The following is a 19,880-nucleotide window of genomic DNA, read 5'->3' on the forward strand; positions in this document are numbered from 1 at the left end:
CCATAAATAGATATATCCCATTCCGCGAACCGGGATCGCACTTGATGGAAGAACTGCACACAGAAAGGACTATACTTCTAACCCCTTCTGCAGCGTCCTGGTCGAACAGGAGATTCACACTCCATCTCTTGCACGTCTGCCTTACGACAAGGTCAAGAATAATTTCCTGCTCCTCACGAGTGAATAATCCACTGCCTTTGACCGCACTAGCATAGCCCATGAGGGCCTCGTGCCTTTACGCCTGATCTACCCGGGATTTTACCCCTCGTTGGTTGGAGTTTGGGTTTTTTGGGAGCACTTCCCGCATGTGGGCTAATGTACGCAGTTCGTCGCTTTCTCGGCTCCGACAATGTAGGCTTGATTTTCCGTGAGATAATGCAGGTACCATTTAGCATCTAAGTAAGGTCAAATTTACTCAGGCATCAGTGAGGTTCCGTTCGAATACACTGACTTACCCCGACTGTAAACTATCCAATGGGCACTGTTTGCATGACACCCTGAATTGAGGGAGGCATCTGTCGACTCCCCAGTCTAGATCCGTTGCGTTTTGTAATTAGTAGGAACATCTCGTACAAGGCGTGATTATTACCACCCACTAACGTTCTTGTTAAACGAGTTTATTGTCTTCTGGACGTCCATATATTAGGTTGGGAAAAAAGTAATGTCGTATTTTGTCAATAGATGGCGACACTTAAACATATCTTGTGTTGTACTTATCGCATCGGGTCATACTGTACGGCGATTTGAAGAAGACAATCTGGGCTACAGGTGTCTCTTTGACAGTTTTATGATCGTACGTTTCAGTCTCAAGTTATAGCGCAATAGAGTCCACCAAGCAAGAAATTCGTAATATTTTACATTTTTACTACCTGAGAGATAAAAATGTAACGAAGGCAGCCAAAAAAAATTGTGAAGTTTATGGGTCTGATAATGTAACGATTCGCACAGCAGAGTGTTGGTTCGATCGATTTCGCTCTGGTGTAGTGGATGTCGAAGATACACCCCGTACTGGGCCAATCGTCGTAGAAACCGATAAAATCGTCGAAATCATCCAAGTAGACCGGCATGTGAGCATTCGCTCGATTGACCAGGAACTGGGTATAGACCATAAAACCATTTGGAACCATTTGCAGAAGATTGGATTCCAAAAAAGCTGGATGTTTAGGTGCCACACGAGTTGACGGAAAAAAATCTCTTGGAACGCCTGCGATGCACTGCTGAAACGGAGCGAATTCGACCCATTTTTGAAGCGGATGGTGACTGGTGATGAAAAGTGGATCACGTACGAAAATCTCAAGTGAAAAAAGATCGTGGTCGAAGCGCGGCGAGCCGGCCCAAACCATCGCCAAGCCCGGATTGACGGCCAGGAAGGTTTTGCTGTTTGTTTGGTGGGACTGGAAGTAAATCATCCACTATGAGTTGCTCAACTATTGCTAGACCCTCAATTTGGTCCTCTACTGTGAGCAACTCGACCGTTTGAAGCAGGCGATTGACAAGAAGCGGTTAGAATTGGTCAATAGGAATGGCGTTGTGTTCCACCAGGACAACGCTCGGCCTCACATATATTTGATGACCCGCCAGAAACTACGGGAACTCAGATGGGCTGTCCTATCGCACCCACCGTATAGTTCGGACCTGGCACCTTCCGGTCCATGCAAAACGATCTTGGTGCTACTAAGTTCGCCTCAAAAGAAGCTTGCGAAAACTGGTGGTCTGAGTTTTTTGCAAATACGTATGGGGGGATAATGAAGTTGCCTTCTAAATGGCAACAAGTTTCCGAACAAAACGGCGCATATTTCACTTAAATCGGATAATTCTAAGTATGTTAAATAAAGCGTTCAAATTCGGTCGCAAATACGACATTACTTTTTCCCCAACCCAATATAATCTCAAAAGAGAGATAGGCTGGCTCCTCGCCACATATCGTCCTCAGAGAGAGGGAGAGGCTGACCCCCAAGGAGCTATATTCTGCATCAGTCTAGCCTGCACTCCACCACTTCACCCCTAAGTAGGCCTTAACGCGGAGCATAACAAAGCGTTGACCACCACAGATGTGTTGCGTTTTGCGCACATTACCGCCGACCGAAAGAGTCTGTGGCGTCCAATGTGGATCTCACCAAGGTTACCAATTTGTCCCTACTGTCCGGCGAAGATTCCGCTTCCTTGCGTCCGAACGTCTTCCTCTTCCGGTGGCTGGGAGTTTTCCGGGCCACTTAGCTTGGACGTTGGACTAGTATCTTCCACATCAGTAGTTTTCCTTTCTTTCACTTCTCCCAGTAAGGGTGAAGGACAGTGTTCTGATTGGCAGGATTCAGCCTATAATTCTCTTTCCTTAGTGGTCAAGCTTCTGTGTCTGTGTCTGTGACTTCTTATCATTTAATAATAACCCCATTAGCATCGAAATTTTGGGTTAGATTACCGCTGGATTTCAGGATCTTCACTTTTCTCCGGAACTCTTTCCATTTGAACTTTTATCACGATTAATGAAAGTTACACAGACAGTAAAATAAGCATTAAAGTTTCGTACATTACATCCTTCCTACCCCAAGTTTTTCATAGCCATGATAGAATCGTAGTAAAATCTAGCCTTTCCTGAGATAGTTCTACCTAAATTATGGCTACAATGTGTGGAAAGGTTTCAGGAAAGGCCCATTTATAGCCTTTTTCGGGAACTAACGAGGTTTAACCTTGATAACTTCACTGATTTTATTATTCACAAATTTTTTTATTTCTTTTCAGCGTAACTTTGGTCAATGTTGGAGTAATTCATCGTGCAAGATTTTGCACCCTCTTGCATTTTGATGCCGCTGATAATTCTTTGAAAGAGCATTTCGACTCTACACGCTCAGTTCTCGTCGACCGTCGTTAGGTGCGCATCAAACTAGTTCTGGTCATTAGCTTTCCAAGTCAGTTTCAGTGCACAGCTCTCGAAAAATTTTCTAAATTTTTATCGCTAAATTTTGCATTTAATAAAAAAGAATAATATTAAATATTCAATTAATAAATTTATTGATTAGTGAAGGAATAATAGTGATATTTTCGGAGTTTCGTGCTTTTTCCTATGAGCAAAACCGGTCCATTGAGCTAAATTTTTACTGTCCCACGTTGTTCCGGAATTTCATGTCGATGCATGCGCTTATCACTTAGTCAGTAAGCAAGTTAACTACTATTCGAAAGTAATCCCCGCTAAGTAGAATCCTGAAACGTGATAAACCCTAGTGAATCCGGGCGCGTCGAATCGCGTGGAACCCTGTTGTTCCTTAAATTTCGGATAGTTCGTCGTCGGTATAATATTCGTCACTGGTGTGTAGATAACGTGCACGGATTATTTTTAGACTATTTTTAGATCTCGGAAAAAAAATCTTGTGCCTTCTTGATCAGATCCTTCCTTTCCTAAATAGACATGACCCAAGGACGTGACTTTCTAAGCACTACGAAGTGCGCGCGCGAAATGATCGAATGGCTTCGTTTTCGTTTACAACAATCCTAGTCCGGCCAGAAGCTCCTAATTGCCAGCTAGTTTTCATTTTCCCTTAAAAACTACGCGAGGACTTCTTTCGCATTTGAGTGGTATGAGCCCAAACAGTGAACTTATTGACGTAAAGACCTTTTCGGTAGAACGGTTCAAAAAGTGCGAGAAAATAATCGTGATGAATATCGAAATGAAAGTGTAGTGTGGATTCAATATGGTGGAGACTGTCACAATGTACGAGTAGCAAGGATTTAACAATCTCCAAAAGAACGGTGAGTACATATTTCCATGTCCATCTACTCCTTTTGATATGCTAACAAACAATCAACGAGTGAACCACTTTAAATACAGATGCAACAACTCTCTTTTACGTAGTTAATATCTTTGAAAATTTAAAACAGTTTGGATTGAATCACACATTTTTATTCATAAATAATGGTCACCAGAATTTTAAAGCAAACTTGATCTAGCAAACCTTAGCAGCTAACTTAATCTAAAGTTACAACTATAGAAGGTAAACTGAAATTCTATGATGAATTGTACGTAAATCGTATGGAGCACTCGAAGGAAAGATTAGAAAAAAATGTCAATCGCTTTGAGGAGTTGAAAGGAAAAAGGTGGGAGGGGCTCTAACGTCCATTTCGGGCCTTGGTTTTCAGGATGTTCTTCCTCAAACCATTTCGATTCATCGATCGTGTCGTCCAATTTTCAAATCCGAGCAATGAAACGCTGGTTCTGCCAACAGAATCTGCCCAGCGCTTTCGGGATTTTCCTACCGATCCTTCTGCCTTCACCTTTAGGTATGGACGACATACGCTGAATGTGGCCAGCACATTGCAGCTTTCTAAGTTCTGTTAATTTTTATCCAAGGTCATCAAATATTTGGTATACCTCATGGATGCACCTCATTATCCTTTGGTCATCCTCTCGTGTTGCTCCAATTATTCTCATTTCTCAGGATCTTTCTCTCGAATATATTGACCGGTTTTCAGGAAGTTTGTATTAAGATCCATGTTTAACATTCGTAGCATAGCAAAGGCCTTATTGTCGTTTTGAAAGCTCAGAGGTTTACAGCTAACTTTTAAAATCGGTCGGATCGAATCGAAGGTGCTGTTTGCGAGATGAATTCGTCGTTTTATTTCGTCAAGTTCATTACCATTTTGCGCCAGTTGTGCACCTAAGTGTACAAAGTTCTCCACATTTTCTAAGTTGTCTTTATATTTTGTCTAGTAGTTGTCAGTTTTCTCGCTGGCGTCATAATTTTCATTTTGTTTTTGTTGCGATGATTTGGCAGGACGTATACAACAGCGTGCCTTTTGTGTCCACAGGCAACTTTTATATGATCTATTCCAGTGCTAGATTGATTGTTTTAATCCAACGTTTGTTTCAAACGTGTCTGTCAGGCTATCACTGACTCTTATCTGCGCTGTTATGTGTTATCCTTCTGGTAAAGCTTACCAGTTGCTGGAATTCCCAAGTCAAGCATTATTTTTTTCTTCTTCTTTAGTCTTTGTCCCCTTCACAAGTGTGGTCGGCTCGTCGTAATAGGTTGCGACATTTTGTCCTGTCATTTGCTTGAGTCGCGAGGCTTTCAAATCACCATTCAGCGTTGTTTCGGCCGGCGTTTTGGTCGCTTGCTATGCACTTCGATGTTCAGACCAATCTTGGCAAGTGAATTAGAACGAATTACATGACCATACCATCTAGAAATGCTTCCACGTTCGGTGCAATTTCGGATATAATCAAAGCGTGTTACACCACTAGTCCAACGAAATATTTTCGTCTCCATTGCCGCGAGGCGCCGTTCATTGTCTTTTATAGTCCGCCAACTCTCCGAATCATCGAAGGCTACAGGGCGGATGTCTACAGATGGTGTTCTACTTTCCTCAATAACCCGATTGGAGAATTCACTGAACCACAATGTTGGGTCCCAGTTCTTCACTCCAGAGTTCAAATGCGATGTCATCAGGTCCTGTTGCCTTCCCCTATTTCATTCGTTTTATTGCTTCCTCAACTTCAGTCACGCTGACAGGGCAGTGAGCACCTGTCTGGAAGACTTAATCGCACGGTCTTCTTAGGACACGGATTGATTTTGTCACCACAATCAAAACCCCGCTGAGACAAGCAACAGCGGTACCAGTGTATACCAAGTGCATGGCTTAGCATTCATACTGGTGGATGCAAGACCTACATAAATCTCTACCGAAATAAGGAGTACGGCACCCGTGTTGAAAAGCAACACCACGCCGAGGCCCGAAGGTCTCTTCTCGCTTGAGCACAATCACAACCCTCATGAAACTCCCACTAGGGGGCCAACCGCAAATAACCGAGCTGTACTCACATACAACGGGAGTTCACCCGAAGTATGAGAGTCCAGGAGCTATTCCGGTTCCCATGGTACCAGTATTCCCCTGGTAAGGTTTCATGACCAATTTGCCTCTTCAGATGAGTCCCCGTGCAGACTCGGGTCTGATCGCCCTAATTAGGCTTTTGGAGCATTCGCCTACTGCATCGCGGCCGACAAACCAAAGTGAGTACAGCGTCTCCCGGTGCCGCCCCGTCTTCCTCACCGCCACCTCTGAGCACCAGTCACGCTGACGGGTAGAATTCCTCCAGGCTTTTTGATGGTATGGCGTTAACGAGAATTCACTTGCCAAGATTGGGCTGAACATCGAAGTCGATGATAAGCGACCAAAAAGCCGGCCGTAACAACAATGGCTTGATACGCAGGATGGGAATCAATCAATCAAACCCCATTGTGAATGGGACAAAAGCTAAAGGAAAAAAAGCATTGCACGTCTTCACCACCCTTGCGATAAATACGGAGGGACTTGTAACGATTTGCTGGACAGTTCGTCATAACAAATCTCTCCGTTTGGATGCTGTTCCCAATGCAGCTCTTCAACTCATTGTTAAGCTGTTGGCTTATCAGTGTATTCGTAATTGAGACATGCTTTGTAGAAGGAGTTTTCCCGCTCGTTGGACCAGGTAAAAACTAGCTTTGCTACTGAAGCCCAATAAACAACCGGGACATCCATTATCATACCCATTTGTCCCATTTGCTTTATAAGAAAGGAAAGGAGGAAGGATAAGAAGAGTCATTACAGTCTGAATGGGTACTTAGGAATTTCATGGAGTATGTGCGGTGAGCTCTACCCGGACTAGTGTAAATAATAAACTGCATTTACTATTAAGCCGGGACGTGGATACCCGGCTGAGGTGATGATTCTTCAGTTAGCTGGGGAGCTTAGAGTTCAGCATTTTAATCTAAAATGAATCACAATAGGAACATTTAAAAACGAAATTGTTATATCGAAAATAATCAATTTATTAAAAAAAAAGTTATAAAGACAATGTTGGCACTTTTTATTATTTAGGCGTAACATTTCCTTCGATTTCCCTTATCATAAGCTCATGATATTGTATATTTGAAAATGCTACAAAAGATTTTGAACTGCAGTGATCTCTGCTTAAGCTAGTACTAACGACGCCCTCGAGAAAGTAGGTCGGGATACCATCGATGTCTTTTGCAACTAAAAAACCGGCACCACTGTCACCTTGACATGGAGCTCCAGCACCTTCGGGGGAACCGACACAAAACTTATCAGCATTAACGAACGGTTCATATTCGGGCGGTATTTTTTTAATGCATTCGTTTGTATCTATAACTGGCAAAGTGATTGCTCTTAGCTCATTACTGAAGGAAACATTTGATGAAACTCGACCCCAGCCTGCAACCTTGCCCAACGTATCGGGTGGAGGATCTTTTTTCGCATGACTACGCCACTCAACACAAACGGGTTTGATATGGGATTGATACCTTATAAATTCGTTTAGAACCAAAACTGCAATATCATTATAATAGTACGCATTTTCTCCCAGGTAACTGGAAGCAAAGTAACAAAAATAATTATTTATGAGACAGAAACTTCAAAAATACCCTCTTGGTATATGAATTTCTGAAACATTAAACTCCTGAGTTTCTAATTTCTCCTTGGCACTATACTCTATGTAGTTTTTCCCCAACAGGACTATGTACTTCGTGGGATCGGTCCTTTTCAACGAGACACAATGAGCAGCTTAAAATAGAATAATAAATATCGGGGAAATTCACAATTCTTTGCACTTACCTGTAATTATTATTTTAGAAGTTATTATAGTACCACCGCAAGTAAACCTCACACCTCGATTACTCCGCTGGTAAATAGCTACATGCCAGGGGACTCTGGTAACGTCCATGAGAGCCGAACTGAACTCTTCCGTAGTCTGTTGGCCACATATTGGTACACAACTGTGGGGAATAGAGTCCCATTCTCCATTGGCACCGCAGGAAAGGGTGTCGACAAGCGCTATTCCGTCTGGTTTCATGTACCCTAATGCACAAGTTGCAGTAACTACGGTACCGGGTCGAATGGCGTCCTCACAGGAAATTGTGGTCCTATTATATGAGCAAGTAACTCTGAATGTGATGCCTTGGATTACGCTATTCGGGCACGTTACTATTAGGGTAAGAGAAATGTTAGTTTCAAAATAGTTTCAGCAGAAAATAAATCATATTTTGAATGGGTTTGGACTTCATCATAGCACTGAGGTTTTGGGTAGCTGCTTTACCTTACATCTTTATAAGTTACCGGAAAATGTAGAAATTTACAACTCTTGAATCTTCAGATAATCTCTACAGTTGATGACCATTTTGATGTTGATTACCATTTGGCAGCATTTGTGCTTGTACCAGATTCTGAAGACCTAGTCACCTTTTGCTTACCTCAGAAAGAACCTTTCGAAGAGAACTGTCCTCAGCAAAACGAAGACCAAATATCACCATGATGGAGCTCGAATTACGCGACACAAGGAATGACGAAGAGGCTCAGGGTTCATCATGGAGAAAGATTAATCGCTCCCTGTTTTTCTCGAGAGTTTTCTCATTCAATGCAATACCCAAATATACAAATAGACTTACTTATACATTTTGGTTGAGGATATGCCCACGAGCCTCTAAAGCATATATTTTCTTTCCGGCCGAATATAGAGTAACCGCTTGTGCATGAGTATTTTATGTTGGCCAGGTCACCTAGAAAATCTCCATCATCGAAGGTGAATGATGGATCGGCTTTAGTTGAAATAATCATATTTGCTCCAAGTGTCACTCGACATGGGCCAGCCTTTGCTTGTCGTGGCGACCTGAAACAGTATACATTTATTTCTGTTGATTAGAATGAATTGATAGCAGAGTCTTTTATGTATAACAGCAGATTTGTCATCCCGAAAGATTCCTCTTTTGTCACATACATATTTAGGTCTTACCTTATTTTAAATGATGTTTCTTTCGACCGTGATGACATCCCATAGTTTATATTACCATCGCAAAAGTCCTTGGATTCATCAGATCCATCGTAACATTCCTTGATTCCATTGCATTTAGCATTGCCAGATACGCAAGCTCCATAGGCGCATTTGAATGTATAATTTGGACAGTAGGTGTCTAGACAAAATTCACTACTTTCATCACTTTGATCTGCACAGTCTGCAATGCCATCGCATTTAACGTCAAGTGAAATACATTGTCCACTTTTGCATTGCCATTCGAAGGGTTTACACTCTTTGCTTTCGGCAAAGGTTCCTAAAAGGGAATTAAATAATCAGAAAGCCTATCATTTATGTGAAACGCTTTACAGAATTGGCGATATTTTGTTTTAAATGGGAACACCAAGTGAATGATCCTCTTTGCAATATAAAGAGGAAAACAATCTGTATAATGACTTGTGTTGTCGCCAACTCTGGGACAGGGTCTGCCAATTTATTTGTTTTTCTACTGTAGATATTGCCCCACACTTTCGGTGCTGGACCAACTTCATCCAAACGGATTAGGTGACCCGCCCACTGCATTCTATTGAGTCAGATTTTCTCCATAACAAAACGGTGGCCTGTGAGTTGGACCTTGATAGTCAGAGGAGCATTACAGCTGTACAGTATTATGTGACGTACCATCGAATCATCATCATCACCAACGGCGCATCAACCGGTATCCCGTCTAGGCCTGCCTTAATAAGAAACTCCAGACATCCCGGTTTTGCACCGAGGTCTATCAATTCGATATCCTTAAAGACTGTCTGGCGTTCTGACTTCCGCCATTGTTCCATCTCAAGCAAGGTCTGTCTCGTCTTCTTTTTTTACCATAGATATTGCCCTTATAGACTTTCGGGGCTGGTACATCCTCATCCATAGGGATTAAGTGACCCGCCCACCGTAACCTATTGGGTCGGATTTTATCCACAACCTGACGATCGTGGTATCGCTCATAGATTTTGTCATCATGTAGGGTACGAAATTGTCCATCCTGATATAGGGGGCCAAAAATTCTTTGGAGGGTTCTTCTCTCGAACAAGGCCAAGAGTTCGCAATTTATCTTAGCAAGCAAGCAACCCAAGTCTTCGAGGAATAATGCGGACTGGGAAGATCGTAGTCTTGCACAGTAAGAGCTTTGACCCTATGGTGGGACGTTTCGAGCGGAATAGATGCAGTTTTTGTAAGCTGAAATAGGCTCTGTTGGCTGCCAATAACCGTACGCGGTTTTCATCGTCATAGCGGTTATCGGTTGGGATTTTCGACCCTATATAGAAGAAATTTTCAACGGTCTCAAAGTTGTAGTATCCTATCTTTATTCTTCCCGTTTGATCGATGTTGTTGGTTGGTTTTCGGTGCTGACGTTGCCACCATATGTTTTGAGTTGCCTTCATTGATGTCGCGCCGCCCCCTCGATCTGGATGAAGGCAGTTTGTACGTTTTGGATCGGATCGTTATCTTCAGCATAGACCAGCCGTTGGAAGGCCTTAAAGAGAATGGTGCCTCCTGCATTTACCTCAACATCTGAGCCACGTTAAAAGGGTTGCATGATAGGACATCTTCTTGTCTTAAACCGTTGTTGATGTCGAATGGTCTCGAGAGTGATCCTGCTGCTTTTATCTGGCGTCGCACATTGGTCAGGGTCAGCCTAGTCAGTCTTATCAATTTCGTCTGAATACTGAATTCTCTGATGGCCGTGTACAGTTTTACTCTAGCTATGCTATCATATGCGGCCTTAAATTCGATGAAAAGATGATGTAACTGATTTCCATATTCCAACAGTTTTTTCATCGCTTGCCATAGAGAGAAAATTTGATCTGTTACTGATTTGCGTGAAGTGAAGCGTCTTTGGTATGGGCCAATGATGTTCTGGGCGTATGGGGCTGTGCGACCTAACAAGATCGCAAAGCATATCTTATAGATGGTACTCAGCAACCCTTTTTACTTATGGGGTAGATAATACCCCGTTGCCAGTCGTCAGGCATTGATTCGCTGTCCCACATCTTAAGCAGAGGTTGAACCGCTTGGTGTTATTGGTCGCCTCTACATTTAACCAATTCAGCTGTAATTCCATCGGCTCCTGGCGACTTATGATTTTCAAGTCGATAAATTGCACGAACTGTTTCTTCTCTGCTCGGTGGTGGCAGTATTTGCCCGTCGTCTTTATTTGGCGGGACTTCCCAGTCGCCGATGTTCTGGTTGTTGAGCAGTTCATCAAAGTACTTAGCTCATCGCTCCAGTATGCCCATTCTGTCTCGACAGGATGAGCATCGAAGTGTGTAAGGCTTCGTTCTGCTGACTTGTTGGTAAAATTTCCGCGTCTGGTGCGATGGTTTCCTGTACTTCTCAAGTTCACAGATTTTTTGGTTCTCCCAGGCTTCCGTTTTTTCGTCTGTGAAGTCGTTTCCCCGTTTGACGAAGTTCGTGATAAGTCTCCGCGCGTGCCTGCATTCTTTAGGAATGCAACATTACTTGGTATGCATCATTCTTTCTTCCGTTGCTAGCTTACACTCATTGTCAAACCAGCCGCTCCGACTCTTTCTGCGGCTGAGACCAAGTATGTTTGTGGCCGTATTTATGATAACGTTCTTCAGATGGTTGGGAAGATCATCTGTTGATGGTTCATCTCCAGGATCTCTGTTGACTGCGGGAATTGCGGCATCGATTTCCCCCTTATAGGTGTTGCGGTGAGCTGTTCAACATACCATCGTATATTTCCTATATAGTGGGAAAAAAATACAGTTCAAAAGAGATTTCGTACAGGTGCCATTGTGGTGGTTATGGATGATCGGAATATCAAAGTGAGCTCTGACAACTCTTTGCTTGGAGATGTGATGGTGAAAGCCTTGGCGACCAAAGCAATAATGATGATAACAATAATAATTCAGCAAGTTCGCGTAGGCAGCGGACGAAGTAGACTGAAGAAATTAACCTCTTCATCATCCGCTACTACTACGAAATAACGGCGGGGGCAGTTACAACATCTTACCGCCCCTTGCTGACTGCCATTAAGGAACGTGTTCGACTTGAGGTCTTTGCGCAAACTAGTGACCAAGAGTCGATGGGGTAGAGGTGGCGGCGTCAATAACAACACACTGCACTGCAGGCAACAGTTTTAGTCTCGAAGCACTCTTCTTCACCGTCCAACTCAAGTCTCCGCTAAGGCTCGGGAGGAATTCCAAAGAGCGTGTATAGAATTCTCGGAAATGGATCCTTTGCATAAACCAGGTATTCCCAGGCTCTATGCATCCCTAGCAACTCCGAGAATTCTATCTCAAATCAATGATGAGATCAGATTACATGGTCAAAAGATTTGCTTTCGCGTTATTGGTTTGAGTGAGCGAAGAGATCCACCATGGGAAATTCGTCTGGAACGTCGGCGTGACTCACTAAGCCACGACAGGAGGAGCTGGATTCTCACATTGACGTACCACCACCCACTATCACCAGAGCCCCTTTATCTTTTAAGTAGGTAGGATCGCCCGAGCCTAAGCGCTTGAATATGCGATCACCCATGATCATTCACAATGACAAACAACTGAAGAGGTGGATGGAACACTTCGCCAAGGTTCCGAACCGTGTTCTATATTAGATCTTCGTGAAATAAATAAGACTTGCCTTTTCTTCTCGCTAGTCATATTTATTAACCTTGTAAAGACCGATATTTCGGGAAATACTTGTTCACTTCTTCAGATCAGTGCTACAAGTCTCTTTTAGAGGAAATAAATTGATCCGGATGTCTCCTGTAGAGAGAGACTCGTAACATGGAGGAATTTAATGGATGACCACATCTTTCCTAAAACACCTCGACTACACTGATGATATCTGTTCGCTCTCTCACCGGGTCATCGGCCATGGTCAAACGGCTCGAGATTTGGAAAAAGAGGCAAGTCGAGTTGGACTGAAAATAAACACCAGCAAAAGCAAGGTTCTCAGTTTGACAGGTCATCGCATTCTCCTTATCTGTATTAATGGGCAGAGCATCGAAATCATCGATTTATTTGTATATCTAGGAAGTGTGGTTTCTGCCGAAGATGGCACCGAATTGGATGTTGCCCGAGGCACTAAATCCGCTTAGGCTACCTAAAGTCGGGAAATGCAGTTATCACAATATCTAGATTAAGTTGAGACTGTTCTGTGCTAGTGCTATTTCCGTGAACGCAACAGTTGCTCGAAAACTCCAAGCTTTCATCAATACTTATCTGCGTCGTATCATCGGAATGCGCTGGCCTGACACTACCTTAAACGAAGAACTTGGTCGACATTTATGCTTGGCAGTGGAATCCACTTTTGCGAGATGGCCGGTGAGTGGGCTGCCTCGTAGGCACTTGGCGCAGAACAGTAAAGGAGTCCAAGCGTTCGGAAAGTCGCAAAGGAAGCTTAAGCGCATTTCAGGTAACTGCGAACGATGCCTCGTAATTGTGATTGACGCGCTATACCCCACCATGTGATGAATTGACAACCATATATATAGATCCGCTTTCGCTTGCCTACAGTCTAGAAATACCGTTATCTAAACCCCAGAACTGATTTGAGACTGTTCTGTGCTAATATTCTTTCTGCATTCCTATATGGAAGTAGCACATGAAAAGTGACCCTCACTGTTACTCAAAAGCTGCAAGCATTCGTTAACACTTGTCTGCGATGTAGCCTCCGAGTATCCTGGTATGACACTATTCCAAAGAAAGAACTTGTTCGGCACCCAGGCCAGTTAACCATGGATACTTTAAGGAGGGGCGACAACTCCATTGCTGGCTGTGCCATGCAGTGGAACCTACTCTCTCAAGAGAGACGACGAATGACTCGCCCTAAAATCAGTTGACGTCGGACTGTAGAGGAAAAGTGTAGGGTTCTCGATAAGTCCTGGAAGGAGTTCCAGTATATTTTAGTTGGCCTGATTATCGCGCTATGTTTCTCTAAAGGATGAATGGCGTTCATATAAACGGTGCGGGTATCGCTCATAAATTCCGCCGTTATATTGGTTGTTGAATTTTGCATCCTCCTGTATTATGAACCTTGAAATTATTTCCGCGACTTTCCTTTCGAACGCGGAGACCAAAAGTCATCGAAGAAAAGAGACAAAGTCATTATATTGTTCAGTAACAGCTGGTGGTGAGACTTTTCGAGCGAAACAGTTTTTGTAAGGTGAAATAGACTCTGTTGGCGGTTAACATTCGTGAATGCATTTCATTGTCATAGCTATTATGGGTAAGATATGCTGTGTGCTATGCCTTCCTACATGAAGTTCGATTCAGAATGCCAATAAGACCTTGTTGTTGTTATTCATCCGTCCAATCGCTGTGTATCTGTAAGATTGAATCTGCTGAGATTGCTCCCGACTTTTTCGTTACAGACAAGGATCTGTAAATAATTATCACCCCCATAATACCTATGAAACTTCAACCCGCCTGAAAAAGAAATACTACTTTTCCTATTTAAAAACCAAGGTTGCCCAAAGTGTTAGTAATGGGAAAAATTCTGAAATATAACAGGAACCCCCAGAACAAAATTCACAATTGGGCTTAGTTAATGTTGAAACTCAGATTGGAATGCTCACGAATTTGATTGAAGAAAGATTGGAACACTTGCTAATTCGATTATACTATTTCAGTCCAGAAACTTGGCGTACCCTCAGTTAGGCATTGTTCTACTACTTTTTTCTTCCGAAAACATTTTCACATTGATCCTATCAAGAATCTAAACTTCAAAAATAAAGCTGCCAAGTACTTTCCTTCAGTGAATGACAGAATATTCTGTCACGATCATTTATATCATCTTGAAGAGCTTAATAAGATCAGATTGATGTGAATTCTCCTATCAACTTTTACTATGTAAAAACCAAACCCTTACGTCATGTACAAATGAGTAAAATCCCTCATTATTCATATGTATTCAATATTTGTTATTATGTTTTGATCTTGACCCCAGTAATAAACTGGTTCCAGAGAAAATAGCAATATTTCAGCTCACTTTCAATATTGCAATTCCACTCCATTTATTATTCCCTTCAAAAAGTATCTCGGTTTCAGGTACCACTAAATTTCGAGCTCTTGCCTCGAAATTCATTTTCCATAAAAACACAATTAAATAATCCAAAACCTCCGCTTCGAGTTGATACTAACCAGTTAGAGAGCAAGTCAAAAGGTAGCAAAAATAGACCAAGATCATCAATTGTTTCATCCTGATTGTATCGTAGTTAAGTTTCAGACAGGCTCTCCTTCTTTATTCACTCAGTAGGCGCACTACACATTATTGTTGTTTATTGATCACTGCGGAGAATATAATTCTCCCTGAATATATTCACTGATCGTCTAATCACTAACCACGATTCCTGGTCATATCAGCTTACTATTGAAAACCTCTAGATGTTCCCTGCTACTTATAGTTCAATTAAGCGCCTCAGATTCTCTATAAGCTTTTTCAAGAGTATCTAATATCTCTTCAAGTGCATGCTGCCAGCTCACATAGTAGAAGATAGAAGGAAGCTTTCATATTGTAAACAGCGCCAAGCTGGTTTACCAGAACTTTTTTTACCCATCTTGCAATTGTTAAGTTTCTAGAAAAACTAAAATCTTGTATTATGTCTATTTCGGTGTTCTCTGCAAGGTGTTACTTAATCCTGAAGGATAAACAAAATTTTGTCTAAATCGATGTTCGTTCTACTTGTTTGTCTTATTTTTTTTCAAAACAAAACGCTAGCCTAGACTCATATTGCCGTTCTGGGATTTTTACCCATCAAGGAGCATACACGGAAGGAAAGTGGAAGTATCTTCCAAACGTAATGTGACTTTACTGTGGTCCCATCATCCTGTACCACACAATCTGTGCAATTTATATTGTTGGGAGTGCATTTAGCGCAGATATATCCGGGCATATTACAAGTAGTGTTAATACATCGTCACTATAATGAGTCGAAAAGGAGACCGGTGTGATATACAACAATTTAATGGGGTCTATCGCCGTGTCTCTAAAAGTAATTAGCGATAGTCGCCCAAAAACCCACTCGGACTTAATTACATAACTGGAAATTGTCACGGTTCGAATCTTCTGGGCGAAGCTTCAAGATTCGTGCCAAAGGTCACTTTATCGGTAGAGTATTGTTCATCGAAGAACCAGCTGTCCGGGCTGAACATTCGGAGCCTCGTCAATCCATTTTGTTCTCACCTGTAAATGATGTGGATATTCACAGAATGTGATGTGTCACTTTGAATTGTTACCATCGCTTGTACAGACTTGATTGACTCCTATCAACTTCAGGAACTATTAACGTTCGTTGCGCCAAAAAATGACCTGGCGTCAAGACTTTGAGATCGTCAATATTATTGAAAATGGGAACCTGATGTCTCGAGTTCAGGCAAACCTCAATCTGGGCACAGCACAATCGTAAATTCTTCGAATGTGGGAATAATTTTTGCCTCGACCTGACTTCACTGCGGCTACCCAGAGATTGCTGAAGTCTGGCGCAACCACTGGAATAGTTTTTCAAGTAATATCGTCCTTCGCTGGTAAGGCTGCGACCTTCTTTGATGCCAATCCTATCGTTTGCTGCATCTCATTATTTACTTGGTTGCATGCTCCAACAAAATTAGTACCGTTATCGTCGTAGATCTCTGAAGACCGAGGATCGCAACAGGCCTGGGGGAAAGGTGCATTGATATCTGCGCTCTACAAGAAAACCGATCCAGTCCAAAAGCTGCGACATAAAACACGAACGCTATAAAACTTCTCTCTATTTTGGTAGTCCATACCACCAGTACGGTGTCGGTATTGCTATCTCAGAGGGTTTCCATGATACCCTTAAAGAAGTGAGTCCTTGCCATTTCCCCCTTCAGAGTAGACAGGAACGGTACTTTGCTTACCGACCGTCGGACCGCGACGGATAGATGGCAAGAATATTTCGAGCAACTTTCAACATAAGAATTTGTTCATCCTCCACTTCCCCAAGCTTTGCCAACATTTGTAGCAATTCCACCTGTCATTACAACTCTCCGGGCTAATTCTAGTCAACCCGTTGCGGAGTGTCGTCCGTACTCGAGGACGGCGATAAGACCCGAGTTTGCAAAGCCGCATCTGAAGTGACTCCTGCCACGAAGCCTCACTGGAGGTTATCTGATACCATTGAAACCGGGATGGCCCTTTGACAGCATATGCTCCTGGAGGATGTGCTCTCAGCCCGGTAATTGTGGTTGGTCCCCTTGTGGCAGTTTCATGGTAGTTGCGGTTATATCTACATCGCGGGCAGAGCTCCTTGTGAGCTCATACATGGAGTTACGCCGTACAACTCGGGTGCCGTACCCCATAGTTGGGGCAGAGATGTTAAATACGCCTTGCATCCACTTGTATGAATGCTGAGCTTGTACTCAATGTAAACCACTATCGCTGTGGCAGTCATAGAGGGGCTTTGATTGTGATCTCCAAATCAATCCTTTTCCGAAGAGGACCATAGGAATATGCCTACACGGCAGGTATTCACGTTAAACCCCAGGACCTTCATGTCAGAGCAATTCAAGCCGAAGAAACAGTCTACGCTCTACGACAACACTTAGTACGCTGGGTTTCACTGCTCTACCATGACCTGAAAGGCAAAGTTCGAAGTGTGGCGGGTGTATCAAAACCGCTTCATGTCTCTGATGGTGTTTATCAGGGATGCACCCTCTCACCAGTTCTCTTTGTTCTTATTAGGGGCACTGTCATGCGGGACAATGTCCAGCGCCCTATACACTGCTTTTTGCAAAACCAAAAATGATCTCGAACAACTTGTCCAAAGATGGAATGATCGCCTCATGCAACACGTTCTTGGATTGAATCTGAATAAAACTTAATTTTCAACGACCGATCCCCATGAAAGAGACACAATCACTGTTAGCGGCAGTGACCTGCCCAGAACTGAGCGATTTAAATAACTCGGATCAATGCTATCAACCAATGAAGAATTGGGTTATGAAATTGTTTCACGCATTAACGCAACCTGGATGAAGTGGCGTTCCACAACTTGTGTTCTTTCTGATCAAGGTATCAACCCTCTATGATTCTGAGTGTTGGCTAACTATAAGACTAGAAGAACTAAGACAATAAACGGCGTCTTGCGGTAGTGGAGACGAAGATGTTGCTTTGGACTAGTGGCATGACATGATCGATATGAAGTTGCACCGATCGTGTAAAAATTGCGAATATCGAATCGAAGACGCCTCACTTGAAACCCTTGCAATTGCATCCAAATAGAACAAAATGGCGCGATAGATCAGTTCGAACCGACCACACTTGCGAACGGAACAAAGGCTGAAGGAAAAGTAGATCGCCGTAGATCTCGGAGCAAAATCCTCTTCTTGGAATGAATCTTTTGAAAGCTGCCAGGAATGCTTTGGTCGACAAGTTGCTTACAGGTTCCAAATGCACAGCCTTGGTCACTATGCGTATACAGGTGTTTTCCCCTTTAGAAGAACATTAGACCGTCTTTCGGACATTCATGTCCTAAATGGACCTTCATAGTCGACTCCACAATGCAAAAACATCGTATCCATCAATGCGAACCGCACAAATATAACCCATCAGTTGTTGAGTTCCCCGGTTCGCATATATAAAACTTGTTTAACAACGATGCAGTTCGCTTTGAATCACCTTTTGATCCTTCAAGATCAAACACCGCATCCTCAAATAATTCCAAACAGTCCTTATGCCACATGCAAGGTAATCTCATGCGTCTCCCGCATTATCAGGAATGTGTCGTCATGACTTCGAGGCAACAGGACTGAGTCCTAGCGGTCATTTGTGACATCATCACAGTTTACCCTCTACTTTTAGCAAGCCTTGGTCGTCTGTGAACGAATTTAAATTTCGTAGCCTCTTTTGTAGGGAATTAGAATTTCCTTTTATGATATCCTCGATTTCGTTAGTAAATTCAATCTCCTATACCAATCGGAGAATCTGAAGTCGACTTTGTTCAATTTTTGCGGTGAAATTGGACCTCTTCGTTGCGTTTTCAACCGAAGACGTAAACCACAACCCTTGTCCGATAGTCATTGTGGGCCCCTGCACCGTAATGGATAATTCACTAAACTGCGAGGACTTCTGCCTCTGAAAGCAGTATCTGCTGGGTTTAACCTTTGAGGGTCCCAAGTCCAAGAATATTATTATTACTATTCTGTTAAGGCGAAGTCGTACCGCGTCCTTCAAGGATATTGTGTCCCTTTTACTGGTTGTAATATGCATATTAATTACAGCATCTCAAGCAAGCCTATAACCGTTAGGAATTTTAGGATATTCCCTACTTCCTAATCTTTGAACTTTGAATCTGGTATGTGGTAAGTGTTCTTCCAGTGCCTCGACTCACTTTGCACAAGTGGCGGACACTGTCCCAAGACTTGTATAGAAATTTCATCACACTCAACACAAAATCTGCAGGCAGTGTCCGCTGCTTCCCTAGATGATAGTTTAGCCGGGAATCACCAGTGAGAATTGTCGCTATGATTGGGGGGTTCTTCTTGGTGAGGTTGAAGCAATCCTTTGTGCGCTTACGTTCTATCTCCATTCCTGGTAGACCCGCCCAGTATAGTTCCCTCAACCGTTCCTCTTCATTTTTTCATGTGATAGCCATGAACCCATTTCCGATTCCACAGAAGGGTTCTGACCCGAGGAAAGGCGCCCCTGCTCCTTTCTTGGCTTGTTCATCCGCTGCTTGATTCTATTCCAACCCAACATGGCTTGGAACCCAGGGTATCCAGACCTTGTTGGATAAGCCGAGCATATTCAGTCTCTCAAGGCATTCCCATATGAGTTTAGAGTTCACCTGGTTGGACGTAAGTGCCTTGATCGCTGCTTGGGTGGCTATCGATGAGAGTAACAATGTTCTGCCCCCTGTAGTTCCTTTCGAGATTAAAGGAAGGACATCTGTCTATTCCGTATATTTCCACTTGGAATATGCTAGTGTGAGTACCCATTGGCTGCAAGTACATTTTCCTTGGACCAACAACCGCGGCACTCGCTGCCTCAGCTGTAAGGGATCCGTCAGTGTACCAAGTAGTCAGTTGCTGGTTTAAGCCGTATATCACAGTCACGCTCTCCCAGT

General features: G+C 43.0%; 1 protein-coding gene across 1 annotated transcript in view; it reads right to left on the minus strand.

Annotated features, from left to right (window-relative positions):
• Positions 1 to 6,779: 6,779 nt before the first annotated feature.
• The window catches only part of LOC119659011, a 66,676-nt gene continuing 53,575 nt past the window's right edge, over positions 6,780 to 19,880 (minus strand). The window contains exons 21-25 of the mRNA XM_038066896.1: positions 8,777 to 9,092; positions 8,433 to 8,653; positions 7,603 to 7,971; positions 7,413 to 7,551; positions 6,780 to 7,358 (exon numbers count right to left, since the gene is read on the minus strand). Coding sequence (XP_037922824.1) covers positions 6,842 to 7,358; positions 7,413 to 7,551; positions 7,603 to 7,971; positions 8,433 to 8,653; positions 8,777 to 9,092 — 1,562 coding nt within the window. The 3' untranslated portion in view covers positions 6,780 to 6,841. The remainder of the gene's footprint in view (positions 7,359 to 7,412; positions 7,552 to 7,602; positions 7,972 to 8,432; positions 8,654 to 8,776; positions 9,093 to 19,880) is intronic.

This window comes from Hermetia illucens, chromosome 6 (genome assembly GCF_905115235.1).
Source record: "Hermetia illucens chromosome 6, iHerIll2.2.curated.20191125, whole genome shotgun sequence".
Taxonomy (NCBI): Eukaryota; Metazoa; Arthropoda; class Insecta; order Diptera; family Stratiomyidae; genus Hermetia; species Hermetia illucens.